Source organism: Sylvia atricapilla, chromosome 5, assembly GCF_009819655.1.
Source record: "Sylvia atricapilla isolate bSylAtr1 chromosome 5, bSylAtr1.pri, whole genome shotgun sequence".
Taxonomy (NCBI): Eukaryota; Metazoa; Chordata; class Aves; order Passeriformes; family Sylviidae; genus Sylvia; species Sylvia atricapilla.
The window spans coordinates 65,245,074-65,267,190 of record NC_089144.1 but is presented as its reverse complement, the minus strand read 5'-3'; the positions used below and the strand labels follow the sequence as shown (position 1 = coordinate 65,267,190).

At 43.3% G+C, this 22,117-nt stretch overlaps 1 protein-coding gene across 4 annotated transcripts in view; it reads right to left on the bottom strand.

Moving 5' to 3' along the window:
- GRIN2B (glutamate ionotropic receptor NMDA type subunit 2B) overlaps nucleotides 1-22,117 on the bottom strand; it is a 207,943-nt gene that overhangs the window by 65,015 nt on the left and 120,811 nt on the right. For all 4 annotated transcript variants that reach the window (XM_066319846.1, XM_066319845.1, XM_066319849.1 and 1 more), the window contains exon 5: nucleotides 11,714-11,828. In XM_066319846.1, the coding sequence (XP_066175943.1) occupies nucleotides 11,714-11,828 (115 nt within the window). The remainder of the gene's footprint in view (nucleotides 1-11,713; nucleotides 11,829-22,117) is intronic.

The following is a 22,117-nucleotide window of genomic DNA, read 5'->3' as shown; positions in this document are numbered from 1 at the left end:
TTCCAGAGCTGATCTCTGAATGGACTCTTTCTGTTATTTGCACATCTCCCAGCTTGGATGGTGAGACTGTTGTATGGCACTGTTTAGGCTGGAAAATTTGCAGCACGTCTCTGCTGTCCAGTGCTGCACCAAATATAAGTTGATTTGCCAGCAAAGATTATTTTCTCTCAAAAACCATACGATTACATAAACCAGAATGAATCAAAGGGGAGAACAAAAAGATGTGCAACACGTGTTAGAACTGACATTTCACTCTGCAGTTTCTCCAGTCACATAAGGGCCCAGACTTCATGCTCCACCACTGACCAAAGTGGTGTCCTGATGAAGTTGTGCAAACAAAAATTTCTCAAAGCAAGATGTGAAGAATACAAAAATATATATATATATATATTTAAAGAAATGTAAAGGTATTATTTCAATCTAAATCCAGGTATTTCTTAAATCTAAACCCAGGTGTGTTTGCTTTTTAGAATTTTCCATTGATCAAACTCAGTCATTCACAACACACACAAAAAAAATCATGTTCTTTACCAGACATGAATAATAAAAGCGATGGAAATATGGATTGAAACACACATCTGCAGAGACACTTCATGTACTCACTAGCAATGAAGTATCAATTAAAAAAATAAAATAAACTATAAAATCCCAGTCCCAAAGGCTAGACCTTTCTCATGAGAGGTGACAGAGACTGCAGTTTAAGTCTCCATTCTGACTCAGGCTGAAATGATTTGAGTACAGTTTTCCCACTGCCTAGTAGTCTGTCGTCACTGTTTGCCTAATGAGGCTCTGGGTTCTGGGGGAAGATGCTGCCATTTTCTCCTCCACAACACCTTTATGAATGATACCTAAAGGCCTTTGTGAGTCTATATGAAAACACCAAGAGGTCTGTTTTCATTCGCAACAACAAAGCTTCCAAAATAAATCCTCCATATATGGTCAAAATTTAATTAATATTTTCATTGATCCTGAACTATGTTTTTTCACAGACTCATTTGTTCTTCCCACCGTATTTCTGAGGCTTGGGCATTATCATCTGGAAAGGCCTTATCACTCCTCTTACTTAATGATCCATGTCATTTTCCCCACAAGCAGACTTTGTGGACAAAGTCAACCAGAATCTAACTAAAAATTCCTCACCTCCTCCTGTTAGAGATTCCTTTTCCTTACTTTACATGCCTGTGCAGTGCTATTTTGCATCATTGAACAGCCTAACCCCATTCCGCCACACGAGCAGCTGAATGTTACTCATAGTGAAATGTTGCCTCTATGTTAATTTTGCAAAGTGCTTAGGATTCTTCTCAAAGGAAGGAACAATAGAAATGTAAGTCATTATTGTGTACAGGAACTGAGGAAATAAACCTAAGGGAAACAAGCACCAGAAGCTGCCACACAAAATGCAGACCAATTTGAAAGCTTAAAAAGGAACAAGAAAACGGCTGTCAAAGAGCCTTTCAGGCTTGGCATGGTGGGAGACATTGCAGCATGCAGCCAGCTCAGCAGAAGGAAATTAAATAAGACTGTCAAACTGCTGACTCAGCAGAAGACAGCACAACTCCCAGCACATTTTAGAATTAAACCCAGGTCAGTAAATGCCAGGTCCTTTCACGAGGAAGAAAGGCCAAAGGATGGTGACAGAAACTCAGACACCACTGCAAGGCAAGGAAAGAGTCAGAGCTGGGATCTAACATTACCCAAAGGCAGTCTGAAAAAACTACAGACTTGGGGAAAACGCAGTTCAGGCCCAGGGAAAACAAACGATGCTGAACATATTGTGTGCTCAAATCAATGACACTGAGCGCATGCCAGAGCTCATGAGCAGCAAGAGGAACTCAAGCACAGAGTAGCTCCAGTGATAACCACAGCTTTAACACTGAAATACCCTCGAAAAACAGCAGAGAAGTTTACACGTAACAGTGCAGAGAAGACCACGAGGGAAAAGACTGTCCTGGTCTAGTAAAAAATACCATCAAGATGTGGTTCAGTATCAAGCCAAGTCAGCCACATACAACCAGGGTTCAAACGCAAAACAAGGAGCATGTGAGAACAAACACTGGCCAGAGCAAACACCAGAGGAGAGAAGAAAACCAAGCCAAGGACACAACAAACAATCTATTTCTTACTGAAAAATTTCTGAGCCATTTCATATTAGGAAAATCTTATTTCAAATTCATTCCGAAGCAAATGTGGCCAGATTTTACTGCAGGAAAATCAAACTACCAAAATCTTACCAAAAACAAATGGAGATGAGGAAGAGGGGGAAGAGAAAGAAAAAGGCAGAACATAGGGTCCTATGAATATATAGCACTTCCTTTCTCTCAAGTCCTATGGAAGGAAAACAGAGCCTCCAGTAAATAACTTTCAGATAATGTAAAAATAGAAGAAGCGGAGAATTCACAGGACAAGCAAAGATGTCGTTGACATGAGACAGTTTCAAGTAAATGCAACTGAACAGATGAAAACACGCCCTCAGGCACTGGGGGCATGTTCACTCACTGTGAGTCTCCTTCAGCTGAAGCTCTGCTAGTTCTTTCTCCAGACTCAGTTTGGTTGACTGCTAGCTTTCTGTGTCCTCATCTCTTCACGCATTTCAAATCTTAAGCAGCCTAAATTCCCGTGCTTTCTTCAGCTGCCTTTTGGGTGGCATAGTCTGGCCACCAAAAGCAACAGGAAATAAACTCCCCCTTCCAATGGTACCTGTGTGGTTCCTCACTGCTGCAGACGCCCTGAAGTGATTTCCAGTAGATTACTGGGCACCAAGCAAGGGAAAGTGAAAGTGGCTATGCTGTGTATCTATGCAGTATTGAGATACATAACCTGTTCACATCACTCCTGAGTGGAGCACAGATGAAGTAAGTACCTTTGAGCTGATAAATAGTCACAGAATCACAGAATCTTAGAATATCCTCAGTTGGAAAGGACCTATGAGGATCACTGAAATCCATCCTACTTCTGGCCCAGGACAGGACCATCCCAAGAACCACACCATGTACCTGAGAGCATTGTCCAAACACTTCTTGAACTATGGCAGCCTTGGTGCTGTGACCAAGGGAGTCTGTTCCAGTGCCTAACCATGCATTTTGTGAAGAACCGCTTCCTAATATATAGCTTAAGCCTCCCCTGGCACAGCTTCATGCCATTTCTTTGTGTCCTGTCACTGGTCACAGAGAAGAGAGATCAGTGTCTCTGCCTGGCTGCTTCCCCTTGTGAGGGAGAGTTGGACTTAATGATCCTTCCAACCCAGAATGTTCTGTGATTCTGTGAATCCTGTGAGACTGCTATGAGGTCTGTGCTCAGTCTCCTCTTCTCCAGGCTGAACAAGCTAAATGACCTCAGCCACTTCAAGTCAGTTCACTTGTACCTGGAATTTGGGGGAAAAGTCATTCTGGTGTTCAGACTGAAATTAGGGACAAAACCAAATCACCCTCCCTGGTCTGCAGGTTTTTTTGGGGGGTTGGTGTTTTTTTTTGAGGATACTATGGACTGATTAGGGATGATGATAGGATGGATCCTTGGTACTGTGCTGTGATAGGAATATGTAATTACAGTACCCATACCTGAAAACTCATCTTCCCACAGCAAATCAGCTATCTCCTGCATTAAGATATGGATGGTTATTTTCAGCACGCCGAGATGAAACATTCCCACAATCAGTGAAATGGTCATGATTAAAGGCACACATATACACAGCAGCATCTGACATGCCATGGAAATCTCCAAGCCACTGGAAAGCAGGAGGGGTTTCAACAAGAATTAATGTGGCAAACAGGAAGGGGTTCAGCCAGAAGCAATGTGACTGGCACTAGCACATCAGCCCTGTACTAGGAGTTCGTGCTGCATTGCAAGTTGTGGCCTTACCAGAGGTTTTTGGTTCTCTGTAAAGTTAGGAATATCCTCTCAGATATTAAGAAGCCTGGAAATTTTCCAGCAGCATTGGGTATTTTTGCGCTGTTTCACCTTCTCAGCTGAAGCTCTCCAAGTACCTTTACTGTTTTTCCCTGTCTAGCCTCCACACTCTCAGTGAGGCTCCCATAAGCCTGCACAAAGCCAGTTATAGTTCTCTGCTACCTATCAGAGCCTTCACAAGAGTTAGGCAGTTGGTGTGTAAATCCTGCTGCCTACCACGCTGACTAATGTTGTCTGATTGTTCCCTTGTACTCCCCCATTGGTCCATCTGTACCCATCTGCTACCTTTTGTCTTGTAATTAAAGTGTAACCACTTTGGGGTAGGAGCCACCTTTTTTTTTAGTGTTGACTCAGCTCCCTGCAGAGCAGAGTCCCAAGTCCATAACTGGGTGCTGGGGACAGTAATGATGATGTGCAAGAGGTGACCTTATACACATGCGGCAAAGGGTTACAGTGGCACCTCTCAGCTGAGAGAAAGCTCCAGACAAGAGTTCTCATCCAGAATACAACAGAGATGAGGTCAGTCTTCTCTTGTGGCTGGATGCTGTTCTCACATTAGTACACTGAGCACAATTCTCCGGGATCCTCTCTCCAAGGAGATAGGTTGGTAACCCCAGTAAAGGTCAGATGGCTGCCATCACCCTCATCAGCTACACCAGCACAGAAATGGTAGGAGGCATTCTAACTACAGCCTGGGCTTAATAAAGATCTCCAGATATTCCAATATCAGATTTGCATAAGAGGACAAGGTCTCTCCAAGAAGCTGTCATTGTTTCAATGTAAGAATTCCCTCCAGTGGCAAGGGAGTAGGGTCTGGTGGAAAAGAGCCAGAATATTTTTCTGCAGGCTCATGAATCATACAAATACACTCCAAAATTCAAGCAAAGTCAGGAACGGCTTCAGCAAGAAGCAAACAGAGCGGACAGCTTATAATGACATAACATGCAGTGGTTAGGAAGAGACACCCAATATGTTCTCTTTGGTTAGAGCTAGACTAGCTTATTGTTGCAGGATGCAGTAATCCAGCAAAGACACAGTTTGACCAGCATGTCTCCAAGATTTACATAGAAGGATTTTTCAGAAAGATTGCTCCATTTATCCTCTGTTAAGAAAAGCTTTGTGTGACCCTTGAATTTGCCCTTCTCCTTAGGAGTGAGTGTAAGATTAACATGGCCATAATTAGCCACAAATACGCACAGTTAGATCCTGGACAACTATGAGAAGTCAGGCCAAATCCTGGCAGTGGGTGCAGCACTGGTACACAAATAAAGCCATCTGGTTGTCTGATTGAATCAGGGTCATAAACAGACCCATCAGATGTGACCTAGATCAGGTATCTAAGGGACACTCGCTTGGGAGTGGGATATCCATAAAATATGTATTCTTTGATGCAAGTCTGCTGTCTAATGAGAAGTAAGACATTCAGAAAATTGTGGTCTCTTAGAGACACGTCCAGAAAGAACACTTTAAAAATAAGGGGGTAAATGCATGTAGACTCCTGTTCTAATTTCAGCCATACGTGCATGAATCCAGAACAGTCCTTCTGCCCTAAGAGAAGCTATATCCTTCTAAAAACTGGTTCTGTGGGAACAGAATCAGTCACTTACACTGAGTAGGTTTAAACAAACTTCTATGACATTTCTCCCCAGGGACAATGAGTATTAATATCTCCACATACAAATTAGCAAAATTAGCAAAACAAGACTGATTGGCAAAAACAATCCAATCATGTTGCACTGTAAAAAGAGTCAGTGGAATAAGAAATCATTTCCTTGCTGGATTTACAGGCAAGCTGCCATAACTCCACACACAGAGCAGAACCTGACCAAAGGCAGTAATTTCTACCCCATGGAGGCAGGCATACATGTGCATGCATGTGGAAGGGATCAGAAAGGCTTGCCTAGGTAGGCACCAGACAACACAAGGAAGAAACAGTCTCAAAAAAATCTAATCATCTTTCCAAAGGCAGGGCAAGGCCTTCAGAGAAGACTTGGATTTGTACAGATGCAGTTTTCACCTCACATTCTTGTTCCTCTCCTATTTTTTAAAGGGCCTTTTTAAGGAGGTTTTTATTCTCCGAGAAAGTGATACTAAAAAAAAAAAATCTAAGTCCTTCCTTCTGCTAAACAGTATAACAGACAGGATAAGATGATTCATATTGATTCTTCACGGAGTGGTCAGTACCACATGGACCATTACTTAAAGATAAGAACACTGATCAGTATTTTCAGTCCTCTTCCCTGTTATTTCTGTCACTGGGACATTGAAGCGCACAAAGAGATGACAGTGAATATTTCTTTTAATGCACAGTAAGACTTGAGCTCAGGCCTGAAGGCTGCATCATCATCAAATGCTACAGCCTCTTCAGCATCTCTGTGGTGTTCATTAGCTCCCCAAAGCTGCAGTCTTCAGGAGGTGACAAGTGCCTCTGTAAGAGCTTTTGTTCACAGCTATGCACAATAGCCTTCACATGCCAACTGCCTGCTCATACAAAACGTTCATGGTAGAAGCTTGAAGAAATTATGTCCTTACTGGATCAGGCTTGAAGTTTCTGCTGATCAGCTAACCCAGGTCGTCTCTCCTATGAAATAAGCTGTTTTATGTGAGATACTCTTCAGATTTTTCTTGCTTATCTAATCAGATATGTAGGCTGGCAAGAGAACCACAAGAGATCACTTACTGCATCCACCAGCTCAGAGACAGGACAAGATAGATTGAGATCCTGCACTGTTGGATATTTTTCTCTATGTCCTCCAGCAAATGAACCTCTACCAGCAAATGAGCCTCACCATGTTTCACCATGCCAATAATTAGACAGCTCCCTACATATCTAACTGAAATCTTCCTGCTTGAAAATTTAGCAAGACAACTTCTTTCTCCTCACTGGGGCATGAAAAGCAGCTGATCAGCATGTCCTTTTTCAACAATCATTTATGTGTCCAAAAATTTATCTTGCTCTCTTTCCTCATTTTTTTAGTTAAGGGAAATATTCATTTTTCATTTTTCTCTTCTAAATTCTTTTTTCCTTTCTGTATCTCCCTCCCATATCCCAAGGGAACCCTTCCCAGGCAGGGATGGGCATAATGGTGCTCTGTCCCAAGCTGGAGACAGGGTCACAGAAGTTCACAAACTCATCTTAATGCAGCCTGTGATTGAGGCTGAACACATCTCTGGAGATCCCATGTGGCAGAGAGTAGTAGCACTATTTTCCACTCCCCTGCAGCATTAGGAAGTCCTGGAAGTCTACAGTCACTGAAGCAGCTGACAGGATGTCACAGCAAATGGGCCCATTCCCAGGGAGCACTAATGTGTACAATGGTGTAAGGGGACAGGTTAGGAACAGCCTGCCCGTGTGTTTGTAGTCATGGTCACACCAATGGCGAGAGGAAGCAGAACAGACCCTGCTGGAGCTGAGGAGTTCAAAAGTCAAATGCTGATAATTACAGCACCAGCAGCAGGCAAACATTTTCTCTGCCAAGCAGGGAAGGTTGATAGGGGCCGAGGATTAGTACATACAGCAAGGAGAATGAATCTTCCAACGTAAGTTTTCCATCTGTCCTCTAAGATGGCTTGTAGTGGGACCCGACCAAAACCATCACCTGGGCCTTTGCTTGTCCAAACAGGAAGAGGAGTGAATGAAGCATGCTTGGTAAAGAGATGGAGGGAGCTTGTGAATCAAAGGGGTCTGTGGGGAGGCACAAGAAGCTGGTGTCATGAGCCTCATGGAAAGGTGCTTTGAATCCCCAGCAACACACCGAGGAGACGAGGCAGAGAAGCATCAGCAAATCGGAGAGGCTGAGCACAAACTAGCGATAAGAAGTGATGCAAAACTCACTAGTAGTTAGAGAAAGAATCTGAAAGAGGGCCTCAAAGGTCATAACATTTGTGTCACCCCCAGGTTTGCTGGGGGAAAATGAGGAAGCAGATGGGAGGATCTAGGAGCAGGGAGCTAGTGGGGTAGGACTCAGTAGAGAAGGAGGATGTGATCAAGAGCTGGAGATAGCAGCCCTTGCTAGTTCTCAAAAAGGGATCATGAACCCAGAATTAAGTCATCATCATATGTGGGATCACAGGAGAGCAGAAGAAAAAGGCAAATAGTGAAGAAAAATACTGGATGAAAACTCTTCCCACACAAAATATCACAACCCACTGACACAAAACCTAGTGTAGTACTGACCCTCTGGCTCACTTTGCAAGACATCTGGCTCCCACTCATCACTGCACCGAGGATGGCCCTTCATGGGGTGTAAGAGTAGACATTCTTCACCACCTTCATCTGCACACCTGCACCTCTATGATAAATACAACAGGGGCATCTAGGCCCCCAAAGCACATCTCAGCTAACTGGCCAGTGAAGCTAAGAGCTTTACTAACCAGCAGATGAAAAGGTAGTGAGGAAAGGCATGCAGTGTTCTGTCCCCAAGGAGCAGAATATAGAGAAGTGAATTAAATTCAGCACATGTGCTTACCATGATGAATCATTACTCATGGTTAAGACAAGCAGGAGAGCTCAAGTTACTGTCCCTTTGTAGAAAGTGGTTTCTCTTCTTGTGCTTTCATGATTGTCAGCCCTACAAGGCTTCAGTTTGTCTGAGGCACTCATGAGGAGATTTATCATCATCAGAGTCTGGGGGCAGCTACAGCTTCTCTGGAAAATTAATTCCTGTTCCGAAATAACTGGTGAGGTTGTGAAGATACTTATTCACAAACTGGGGAAAAAAATCAAAATTGCAGAAGATTTCACTGACCTGAAATCCTGAAACAGTTCAGTCACTGTCTGGATCTTTACTGTTCAGAAAATGGAACACTTTACACCTATTTTAAACATATCTTTTTATATATTTCCACTTCATGAGACATACCCTCAAAATCCATTTGCCATCTTTCAAGAATCAAATGTACCAAGCTGTACAGAGTTGCAAACTGTGTTACTAAACCCAGAGGACACTAACAGAAATGATCAGAAGACTAGAAAACCTGACCTACCAAGCAGGACTGAACAAATTCTTGTTTAACCTGCACCAGAGATGACTGGGAGACAACATGATAGAAAACTTCAAACCCACATAGGGAAGATAAGAAATGGTAGAAAATAAACAATTTCCTATGTCCACTAGGGAGACACAAAGTATTCATGGGCTTAAATTGCAGCCAGGGAAATCTAGGCTAGACATTAGAAAAACTTAGCACAGTAAGGAGAAAGAAGCCACAGAAGAGATTAACTTGGGATTTCATGGGATTTCTAGCACTGAAGGTCTCTCAGAACAGGTGAAACAAACATCTGCCAGGAATAATTTCAGTCTAGTTAAACCCTCTCATGGGGCACAGGGACGCACTTGATGACTTCTTGATATTCCTTCCAGGTATAGCATCTGGTCACAGATAAAAGTGGGTAAAGACTGAGCTACAGTGAATGCAACTGCACCAAATCAGTGTGTCCCATGCAGCCTTTCATCTCATGTCTCCTACTTGCCTAAGTGTTTGCCTAAAAGTTGACCTGATGAAGCAGCTTGCTATTTACATAAAATTAGTGAGAATTTGGATGATGTTCCAAAGCACGTATAAAGGTATTGGAATTATGTGCTAAAAATATATTAATAATTTCTTGTATTGTGGCATTGCCTGGGAGCAGTTGTTAAGAGCCAACAGTTTGTGTTGCCTGACTCTCTGCAAACATAGAAAAAAGCTATTATCTTTGCTACAAAGATATCTGTTTCACGCTTTTTTTTTTAATGTTTGCATTTCTGCTGAATGGAATAAAAAAATAAGAATAAGAGAATGAGGTTCCAGGTATGACAGGTTTTGGTCTGTGATCAGAACATGTTGGAGATGACTTCAGTGTCTCCCAGGAAGAACCTGCCATCATAAAATTCAACTAGTTCAGGGTTTGATTATAATAATCTGATCCTCTCTGAGAAAGACACCCACTTCAGGATAAAACATTTGTGCCCAGGAAGCACTACAGGTTTTTTCTTACCACTAATATCATAGTTCATCATAGTGTCATTTCGGTCCAGCCCCAGCTCCTATGAAATGAAGGACTGGTTTGGTTTAATGGATGTCAAGTAGTCCCCACAGACAGCAAGGCTCAAGCAGGTCACAGGTCTAATCCCAACACTCCCTATCACCAGGATCCCTTCTACTAATTGTCTGGTTCATCTGAGAGATCACAAATACACTCTCAGAGACTGAACAACCCTACTTACCACTGATGGAAGCCACCAAGCCCTCACTGAGAGTGCAACATGTGAAGCATGTGACAGGCAAGATATAATCAGGACTGTATTTAGCTGTGCCTCCCCAGAGACTGCAAAGCATTCCAGCAACAGATTCCCACAGCCAGCCCTGCTAATAACCCCTAGGGGGATTCATGCTGCTACCGCTTCATTTTCCTTCTCTGATGACGGCATTTTCCCCCGTGAGAACAAATTTGGTGCCAGCTAGGAACAAATCCTCCTGGACTTTTCTTGGTGAGATTTAATGAAGTTGATGACAGACCGAGCCTGACGTGAGGTCTCTACAGCCTGAGCTTTGCATGTCCTCACCATGTGCAGTATCTAGACAGCCTGCCTTCAGAGATGTCCAAGAGTTGTCCACACATGCTATGCCATGCCCTTTCTTTCCTCACACTCCTGCCCCACTGAGACCTCTTCTGACTCTCCCAGACCACACAACCTCATCTGGTCTGAATAGTGCCAAGACCATGAGATAGACAGGTCCCCCTGGAAACCAGGCACAGGCTGGAGCCATTCACCTTCTTCCCAAATTTCTGCAACTTCTGGGAGATTTTAGTGCCTGCCAGGCACTAACGTGATTGCTCTTCTGTCTCATTCACAAGTTATTCCTACAGCTCTCTTCGGAATGCACTTCTCCTGACCGCTCTCCATTTCATTCTCATTCCCCATTAATTTCTTCTTCACTTTCACCAAGCAGGCCACCTGCAAGTCCATACAGGGAGCAAGCAGGCAAGAAGAGAGAGTTTTCTGTGCATGGTGGGACAAAGGGGCATTTTACTAAGCCATACACATGATCACATCCAGACCAATTTCTGCTTCATATCTATCAAGTGTTCTGATGAATTCTCCTTCCTTTGCACTGATTTCTCACACCCATAACTTTTTTCTATCTCATTTTCTTAGCCCTTAACCTACCCCCTCTGCTTCAACTGAAACCCTTTGGGAATGCTTGTTCTGAGCCTAGACCACTGACATTTATGTGGGAGGTGAAATGAACCAAAACTTCCCACTAACTCAGAAATTCACACCATTTCTAATTTGGTGTCCTGGGTTACATGCAAATTATTCCAAAATATGCAAATTTGGATCTTTGAACAACTCAATATGATCTCATGTTCACATCCTACTTAATGCGCAATCCAATTGCGAGGGACACTGGCCAGATATATCAGGCACAGTTATTAATACTGGCATAAATTACTAAGTGTGGCTGTAGCTCAATCACAGTCATTTAGCACACAGAACTTCACTGCCACCAAGCCATAGAGAGAAATATTTTCTGTCTCAGCCATTGAAACTCATGGCACAGTGGAGGTATCTTCTCTGAAAGGCTGGAAAACTTATGTTCAGAGTTTACAGAAAGAAGCTGATGAATATTTTCTGCATGCTAATGGAAGACTGTAATGGCATCCTGCACGGAGAAGACAGCATTGGAGATACCAGTGGTCCAGGACACAGGAAGCAGATTGTCAGCCCTTGACAACAAGTCCACAAAGGTGGGGAGGATTATTTGCTTGGAGCCTTCCCCCTTCTTCCCTGACACAGTTTGAGAATTACCAAACATATCCTACCCTCTCCCACTTCCTCTCCTTGGTCAAAAGGATGATGACTAGCTTGGGATGCATCTGGTATCCATCCTCACTGAATGACAAATTCCTGCCTTCAAAGGTGACATTGATCAGGTACCTGCAGGAGAGAGAAGAGAGTAAGGAGAACATTAATGCTTGGAAACCAAAGCCCAAATGAGACCCTGCCTCCCTTCTTCAGCTCACATCAGGAGGGAAGGAGCACAGTGTAAACAATGGAAAATCTAAGAGGAAAGGTGTTAGAAAAAACAGTACAATTAGTCCAGAAATTGGGACCATCAGGCAAGGCAGGGCAATTACCCCTATTTTGTGACTGGGATAGGGAAGTGATTTACTGTGTTGGCTGTCACTGAATTCCTAAAAGCACTTTAAGAGTCACACACACACATTTGCCCACAGTCCCCGGTTTATCCTCTGCCTCAAAGGGCAGAGGGATCCATAGCAATCAGCTGTGTAAACACACTCCACAGACTACACTTTGCTCACTCTCCAAAGGGGATTTTGCATGCCATTTGAGGACAGATGGGTGACAGGTGAAGCAGTGGAGACAGCTTCCCCCCGGCCCAAATATCGAGGCACTGACTAGGGAAGCAGTGGAGACCAGAGGAAGGAGCAGAACACCTGCAAGAAGCTCTATCCCTGTCAGAGCCAGCATACCTCATGGGGCCCAGAGTGATCCTGTGAAGGAGCTTAGGAATAGGGATAAGGATGTTTAAGGACCTCAGTGAAAATCCTTTTTCCTAGGGACAGAATCATGCCTTAAACCCAGGAAAATCAAATGATTAGCCAGTAAAACCCAGTAAAATCAAAAAATCAGGGTGATCGGCCCTACAGCCAACATCAGCTATTCTCTTTGTCTGGAAAGGCCCCATCACTTCTGCAGAAGGTGCTCCCTGTTGGGGCATTTCATGTCATCTGTACAAAAGTTAAACAGTCCAGGCTTCAATTTTGTTTATCCGAAAGCCTCCTTACTCAGCTCTGGCAATAGGGAAGACCTTTAAGTGGACTGAGATTACAGCTACACTCATTTCAAGGGCCTGCTGCATTGTGAGAGCATGTTAAAGGGGTGTTGCTGTAAATAAGAATCAGGTCTATTGTTTTCTTAAGTGTCAGACCATCTAGAAATACACTGTAGGGAAGAGGAGGTAAATACACAGTTCAGCGGTTTATATGACATCTCCGTGACAGAGACTCTGACAGTTTACCCTGTTTATATATTTCACTTCAATTCACAATCCTGTTGCATGAAGTAGATTTTACCTTTGTAAATCTGCTCTGGCACCAGTAGCATCATATCACCATGAGAGGCAGAGGTGACCAAGCTGCCTGCAGGGCTAGCCCCTGGACTCTGCCCTCCCCTACTTTGCACAGTTCTATAAATTGCACAAGCAACATTTCTATTACAGACATGAGAGGTTCTTCTGCTCTATTACACTATGACATCAGGAAATATTTCCTAATATTCAGCTTCAATTTGTCCCTTATGAACTCAATTTGAGCCAATTTCAAGAAAATAAATAAGAGGGGGGAAAAATCCGTTATTTCAGTGGGTTCATGTTTCCCTACTATCTGCAAAAAGAGACCTCCCTTCTAATCTAATGAAAGCACTGTATCAGGGAAACTTCTTTAAACAAATAAAAAAGCAGGTCATAATTTTAGTTTCTTCCTTTTTCAAAATTTTTTGTTCTAACTCCATTAATCAACCAGACTCATCTACTAACTCCCCATCGCCAAGTGCAATCAGTAATTATGTTTATTTCTAAAGGAAATTCCACACTTGCTCCATGTTGTGACCTTCAAGGGACATGTTCAGCGTTGGAAATACAGCCATAAGGGAGCCCAGCATGAAACATCTGCAACAGGACAATTTTCAAAGGCAGGCTATCAGTTATTTTCCAAAAACCAAAGCCATTTGGACCCCAAACATTGAGTGAACCCCAAAACATCCTCCACCTGGAAAATCTTTGCCACACAATTTTTTGCAATGGCATAAAACATACCATGTCAGGACCACACATGCTCTTTTTCTGTCCTTCCCCACCCCCCCCCCCCGCCCCCAGCTGTGTGAATTGTTATGAGGTACTGAGGAATGCCAGGCACGGACTATTGCCAGGTATGTGCACCCAACAAGACCTAGTTAAGGCTCTGGTGGTGGGAGGGATCTTCCAGTGGACCAAGATTATAACTTCATGACTTCTTTGGCCTGGCCACCAAAGTAAAGACAAGAAAAGGCTCCAAGAACATGAGGATGCCATTAGCCTGATGGCAATCGCAGTTTTATATGTCAGTAATGAGTAAGCAATGCCAATGTCTAATTAAGCAAGCACCAATATTAAACCACTTTCAACCCTCTTTCTCCTCACACCAAGGAAGGATTCCACTACAGGAATCTCCCTTGCACAGCCTGACGAGAAGAGTTCACAGAAATCAGCAACAGAAATGAGCCAAGAGGGTGTCATTTATGCTCATTTTCACTAGAAAGATTAGAACCTCTAATAATAATAATCAAGGTGGGATCATCAACTACTCCGATCCTTGGAGCTGCCTTGAGATTTACACTTAAAGCAGCACTTAAATCTCTTGCTTCACACCTTAATGACTGAAATTAGTTTCCAAATCTGGCAATATAACTCTTCAGAGTCTTTTCTCTCCAACCCATTAGCAAAATACGTTTACAAAAGTTTGCAGAAGTGCACAAGAAGTGGCATCCCCCCCCAGCTTTCCTTGCTCTCTTGTACCATCCTGCCACCTAACGCAGGGATGCAGGGCAAGAGTAGCTCACAAAGAGCTGTAGGGCTTTGCTCTGGTGCACTGAGCCTGTGTGACAAAGCATCGGGGCTTGAAGGACTCCCAGGCAGGCCGAGTCAGCAGCATGCTGCAAGGCAGCCACACTCAAGTGGCTCTGCCCTCCATCATTACTGCAGCAGTAGTCATCCCCTTTGGCAGCACCACTGCTGCCTGCTCTGGCCAGGGGGATTTGGTTCCTCCCTACAGCCTACGCACAGTCCCTAAACAGGCAAGCAGAGGGATGAGAAACTCCCTGACATGTCTGAACTGAGCCACCAGCTGTAACAGGGGCACAACATGAGGGCAAGCAGGCTGTGCATGCAGGTGATGTAAACCAGGAGGAAATTATGCCTGTAAAAATCTTAATCCCTGCATGTTTGGGACTCCAAGATGGAGAGAGTTAGAGAAAGAGAAAGGGGGCATGGTGGGAGCTGACACGGGCAATTTAATTTAATTTGCTAGAAGTACCTTTCAGCAAAAGATTTTGCTTATGTAGCAATTTCTTGGAACTACTTGATGCAAGCACAGAAGGGTTGAGCCTTTTACCAGCCCAGTGGCGATGCAGCAGATGCAATGCCCAAATTCAGACGGGTGAGAGCAAAACATACACAGCCTGTGGAAACAGGCTGACATCGTGAGCCCTGTGGTGTGGACAAGCAGGCACGAAGCAAATTAGACCCAGGGAGACCTAAGTCCCTATCCTGGGCTCTGAGGTAACATCACCCATCCTAGATGTAAGGCTGTCAGCCCTGCAAGTTAAATGAGAGTGTTTTAAAGGCTTGTTGGCATAGCAAATAGAGCATTGAAACCACATCAGATGGCCAATTTAGGACCAGCAGAGAGATGATGGCATTTTAAATGGTTTCAGCCAACGATGGAGAAAGCCTGGAGAGGCAGATGTGTGGGCTCAGGAGGCTTCAGGAAACACAGAAAGGATGCTAACCAACTTATTTTCTGCCCCAGAGACAGGTGTGAAGGAGATGCATTTGAAATCAGCACTAGCCACTCCTGCTTCCAGTGCCTTGCTTGGAATCAGCTCCTCCCAAGCCTGCTGACTGGAGGGGCAAATTTGGACATTGCATTGGCTCACATTCCCTGCCTCATATGTGTGCAGCACACACACAAACACACACCCTCCCCTGTGCCCTGTCAGTGCTTGTTATGCTTCAGTGAGACAAGCAGTCTGTCTGAAATGGCGTGATTATCCTCACATCGATCGCTTCCCCGAATAAGATAGACCATATAAATAAAACAGCCTCTCCACAGTCAGCACTGGGGAGTCATATCAGCAGCCCAGAACACGAGGGAAAAACAGGGTGGAGGTGGAGGGTGGGGAAAGAAAAACTATGGGATACCTTTTACCTTTGCAGGGTAAAAGGCAGGTGGAATATGATAAATTTCTGTGATAAAGGGCTGGGGATGCAGACCACTATCATCCTGTCTGGAATCTCACTATAATGGGAAACACTGAGGCCAATCATAACAGCAGTGAGATGAAAGCAGTGAAAGGCCTTTACCCCACAGAATCTGCATGGTGAAATAGCTTTTTCTCCCCCACCCCTAGAGACAGTGTTAAAAATTCACCAGTCTGAGGTATCAAGGAACAGACTCACTTCATGCCCAGGAAGGAGCAAAAAAAAAAAAAAAAAAAAAAAAAAAACACAAAAGCATGTTACTGCATTTTAGTAGAAGTGCTCACAGCTCCAAACCATGTTCCCTCTCTCAACACCGGCAAGACCTACCCAGCTTTGCCTGATGCAAACAACCAGGGAAGAGCACATCAATCCAGCCCTGCAGCAGTGTCCTGCCCATCCCTCACACCTGCTCCTGAACAAGGATGGACAGACAAAAGGATGGGTGGATTCAAGAGACAGGGAAAAAGGAGTCTAAGACCAGCATATTTATCTACAAATGGGAATTGTGAACTTGAAGGGGCAAGTAATTGACAGATTAAAGACTAAACCAGCACTAACTACGCTATTAATGCCTTCATCTGAGTGACAGATATAGTGTTGATTTTTTAAATGAGAAAACTGCAACTGATCCCTTTTACTTCTGACTTATATCTCCATTCTCCAAACCCACAGAAAGCTTCAAATGATACAGATATTACTTCTCTATACCATTGTCCAAAATTTCTGTGGCTGCCTCTACCTCAGTGCACAACCAACTCACACACAAGAGCCATCCAGACCCAGCTGTGCATGCACAAGGTCTGTTGAGGTAAGACAGGCTCCACAGGATATCAAACTCAATTGTTCACCCCCAAAAAAAAGGCAAAAAAAGGCTCTGCCTAGGCCTTTGATCAAATTTCACCATGGAATTTGTTCTGAAAATGCTGATGCCAGCTGAGCCTTTCAGAGGTTCTCCCATAGCTCACTGCCCTGCACTGTCCCTTATGCTGCTGCACTCTCAGTGGCTTATGGAATTGTGAAAGGCAGGCACATCTGGCTTTATCTGTGCAACATCCGCCTGGTGTCAGGCACAATTTAGAGTGAAAGGATTCCATGCAAAGGGCATGAGTGCAGCTGATTTTATGTAACAAGAGGCTATTATGAAGAACAAAACCGAAACAAGTTAGGAAAAAAAAAATAGAAGCAACCATTGACTAGGAAAATTAAATCTTAAGGGAACAGTATGTCACTCCTCTGCATTTGTTTCTTTCTCTTTCACTGTCAGTGGTACCACTGAATATGGGGAGATGCGCTGTAAGAAAGTGTAGAAAAGAGTGCTACCAAATTCCAAATTGTACAGTCATCCTACACCAGATGATCTGCCCAGACTATACCCTAAATGACTTCTGGGAATCAATTTGACCAGTAGCCTTAGAGAAATGCCCAGAGCTCAAAATTGTTTTCATTAAGCAAAAAGATTTGGAGATCATCTAGATTAGGAAATATCCCTCAGGCTAAAAGATAACAAAGATATAAGATATTACTTTGGTTTGTCTCTTACCTTTTTAGAAGATAAGAAGGCAGCTACTGGGCTGCAATAAATCAGTGATATTCACCTGACATCAATAGAATGATATTGGTCAATCCCCTGAGACTGGCCCCTCACCTCTATGAAGATGAATTTTTTTGGTGTTTGATCCTGACCTCTGAAATAACCATTTCTGGTGGAAGACAAATTTCTGCTGAACTGTCCTTGCTGTTTCCCCCACATATTTAGCAAAGTTGCTTTGAAAACAATGTGTATGTGTGCTGAGACTTCCAAGTGAAAGCTCCTATGTACAGTGGAAGGATTAATCTTCTCCATCAATCCCTCTCTTAATCTTAAAAAAATTACACTTCCAGTTTATTTCCCATTTCTCCTATCTATCTACCACAGCTTTGTCATTTCAAAAAGACTCTGAGATGACAGTTCCTGTGGAGTGAGGATATATCTATCCTCGGAGGATGCAGGGAGCCACAGCAATGGCAGGGCTGCTTTCCTACACACGTTGCTTGATCCTAATGAGACAGGACCATTCCTGAGAACGTGAAGCAAAGCTCACTTCCCACAGTGTGTACAGCCCGCAGCCTCCCTCCTGAGAATGAATGTAAGGGGAAACTCATCATTGCACCACAGGGGTTTGCCTCACAGACAGGTATCCATCAGGAAGCAGACAGGGTGGGGGAGTCATTGTGCAGGGTCACTGAATCACCCCTCAAAAAGAAACATGGGGCCAGCTCCAACCTAGGACACACATGACAGTAATGGCACGTAGGTAGAAGGCTGCTTCAGCGAGTTTCAGAGTTTTCATAATGGATTTCTCCTCCACATACATAATGTCATGCAGGACCCAATCTCCCATTTGCTTTTCATTCCATGCAGTCACTGCCCTCTGTACTAATGGGCAAAGAGGTGCCATTCAGGCCTAGTGGCATCTCACACTCCCCCTGCCAAGGGGCTGCTGACAGTACCAAAACCAGACTGTATGTGACTTGTAAGATACACAAATATACAATATAGGATGAGGTAACCTGTTCATAGGGAAAAGAGCAAGATAAATCTTCATTTTGCCCTGTGTGCTATGCTGGTCACAGCAATATCTTGAAATTTCAACTAAAGACAATTTTTTTTTCTCTCAGACATCCCGACTAACCTATTTTCACAAATGCCAGAGCCATGAAAAATTATCTGGCAAAACCACTTTTTAAATGGGATAAGAACATGGCCACACTTTCTCAGGAAGAGGTCAACATTTTGTTAGAACGGAAAAGAAACAGAAGATCTGAAAACTGCAGTAATTTTGGACAGAAGATTAATCTTCTTAAGATTAAGGTCCACCATCAGGCTCCCACACAGTCTGTTGTGTGATACCTTCCACCCTTTCTTCTGTGGTCAAGAGTCCCAATTAAAACACATTTGTGATGTGACACTAGGAAAGAATCCTACAAGGAACAGCATCACCTCAGCAGGGGAAGGAATATCACTGAAGATTTAGTTCAAGTTTTGTGAAGGCGAAATACGAATACAAAATTCCCATGCTCCTAATCACAAGGGAAAGCATATAGGATTTCCATGTCAAAATGTTCCCTTTTAAATCCAAAATGCTTGTTTTACAGATTCTGATTTCTTTTAAATTTATCTCCTTTTTTATTATTTTCTTTTTTTTTTTTTTTTTTCTGGGAAAGTGACACAGTCCTAAGTACCTAGGGAATATACCTCTACATCTTCTGGCCCCACTGGAAATAAAACAGAAATAAGGAAAAGTGTTCTAAGAGCATAGTCTGTTAAAGCTGGAAATTTCTATAAATGTCATAGGAAATCAGTCTATTCTCAGAAAGCATTTTTTAGCCAGAAAAGCTTTGAAAAAAACAAATATACTTCTGAACTGACTCACCAAACCTTTAAGTAACAGAAAATAACTAACAGAAAATTAGTGTTAAGGTCAAAATTGTTACAGTCACTGGATAAAATAAAAACAAAATGTTCAGAACAAAACTGGATGAAGCTGGAAAGCTTTACAGAGTTATTAAATTCCTGCCAATTACTTTTTTATTGATACATCTTTATATCCTTCCTTATTGATTAGGTACAGATAACACATCACTTTTCTCCAAAGCAAAAATAGTTTTCAATGCATTTCTTCTATCTGATAGGACTAAAAATCAGCTTACATGGGGCAGTAAAGGCATGGAGAATTGTATTTGTCACAACAGCTGACAACGGGTCATAATTATGTCTTGGCACCAACTAACAGGTCACTGATGAAAACCATACCACTAGAATAAGGCAAATACTGAAAGGTTAGGAGTTACCCTTCAGATATGCTCATCTGTCTTAAGGCATAGTCATACAATCATTGATAGGGGAAGCAGTCACAGAACACAAGTCAAAGGAGGCTCTTCAGTGATTTTTCACTCAGGATGATGTCTTTCAAGGTCTGCCAATTTGAAGAGCTGTAAAAAAAATGTTCCAGTTGAACTACTGTCCCTATGCAGTGAATTTAATCCTGCTGACGGCAGCCTGATTTTTCTTAATAACTTTTGTACCTCCCCTTGAAATCTCTCACATGGCAGTGGACCACGGCTAAAAAAACCTGGCCAAGCAGATGTGCATGACAACGACATCTTTGGTCTTCTGAAGGTGGCTGATATGCTGGTGTGGAGTCAGCCATCAGGGCATCTTGCTATTTACCCAGAGCTCATTCCAGTTTCTGTCCTGGAGTCAAGACCACCAAACAGGTGAATGCAACAGTTTTCCTGTAGAGCATTCAGAACATTTTCGCTTGTGGAAAACCATTCAAATCTGGTTCCTTCTCACTGACAGAATCCAGGCAAGACTAAACCAGATGGAGACCGAAATAAATCCTTCTATTATATTCTCAGAAAGAGAAAACTAGCTCAACTTTTTTGACCCGAGGAGAAACCACTAGTGATTTTGGAGTTATTCAAGTTTATCAAGTGTTAAAGACATTCACACATTTGTAAGGGGCAGTGAATTCACAGTGTTGGCAGGAGCAGAGTCACGCCTGGGAGGAGACACACTCCAAAAACTGTGACTGGATTTTCTTGGGTCTGTAGCAGTTTGGCCAAGTCAGCATCCTATCACTTTCTTCCCTATAACACCTCCAAAGGGGAATCGATTCAAAAAATAAATAATCACTCCTATCTGTAACTGGGAAGGGAGGGTCTGGAGGTTGCTCTTCCTTTGCCAGAAGAGCCACTCTCCCTCTGCTGCTGTTCCCTCTCTTTTCTCCCTTTTTCTCTCCCTCTGTGGGTTGATGTTTCCATGGAAACATGTTCTTTAGTGCCGCTGAAATTACACTGCATTTAAAGCATTAACCCTTCCCTGGGCTGAGGAAAATCTCAGAACTATTAGGGTTCATTTTTTTATTATTATTTTCCCCCTTCCCTTTAAGCTTTCTTGTGATTTTTTTTTTTTCCGCTGTAGCATTAGGAAAACCTCTTTCTTTTTGAGAAGACCTCTCAGCTAACATTTGTCTGACAAGGGACACAGGATGCATCACCAGTGGGGTAGTGTCTAAATTAAGATTTCTTAATTCCTTTTTTTTTTTTCTCCTACATTAAACCCTTTATACACTTCTCTCCACACTACATGCAAAGAGGGAAAATGCTGCAGTAGCAAATAAAATGAAGAGTAAGACAGAAGGAGAAGCAAGAAAGCCACAAGCTGGCACATGTGAAGAACACAGCTTTGGTTAATACCAGAGCTAAGATCCAAGTCACACACTGATCAGCATCTTCTTCATTACAAAGTGCCATAATCACAGACTCCCCACTAATCCTCATGCCTGCCTCCTCTTCCTCTTCACAATCCTGTCTGTAATTAGTCATCCTTGCCCTCACTTGTAGTTAGCACTTCGACAACACTCAGTGCAATTAGTAGCCTCCTCACCATCAGCACCTTCCCTGTGTGGCTGCCTCCCCACCCAACCTGCCATGTCTGCCATGCTTCCCTTTGGCTCTCTGCTGGCATCTGCCACTTTCAACAGCACTTCCAACACAGCCATTGCTGCTACACTGCAGCCAGCTCGACTGCACCACTGGTACTTTCCCTGCTCTGACTGTGGCAACGAGGCTCTGAAAGTCAAGATGTCCCCATTTGGGTGCTCCCTGGACTCCAAGACCCAGGTCAAAAATTATCCTGCAAATCCCCAGCCCCCAGCCTTTGCTTATACCCACCCCAGTCACAGCAATAACACCTCTGTGCTCTTCCTTCACTGACATCATCCCTTTTTCAAACACTGGGAAAATATAAAACAGACATAAATACCAAGATGTTCCTTCCAGTTTTTCACATGGGTTCCTCCTATACTCAGGCATGCCTTCTCTCTGCCCCTAAGTCCCATGTCCTAACAGCTTGCAAACTGCTTCCATCAATTCCACCTGTATAGCTACAGAGTCCATATTGCACCATCTATTTTGGGTTTCCCAACACACACTTCAAGCCTATCTCACCATTCTCAACTCTTGCCCCAAAAGCCAGGGTGTGAAGAATCCTGCCTTGAGCTGGGTGCATATGTAGTGCCGTGAGGATGGATCAGTGTGGGAGGAAGATGCTATTCTAAAATGAATGATAAATATGGATAATAAACCCAACCTCAGTCTTTTATGCCTGTCTCTAGTGGGTTCCTAATATGGGAGATAGAAA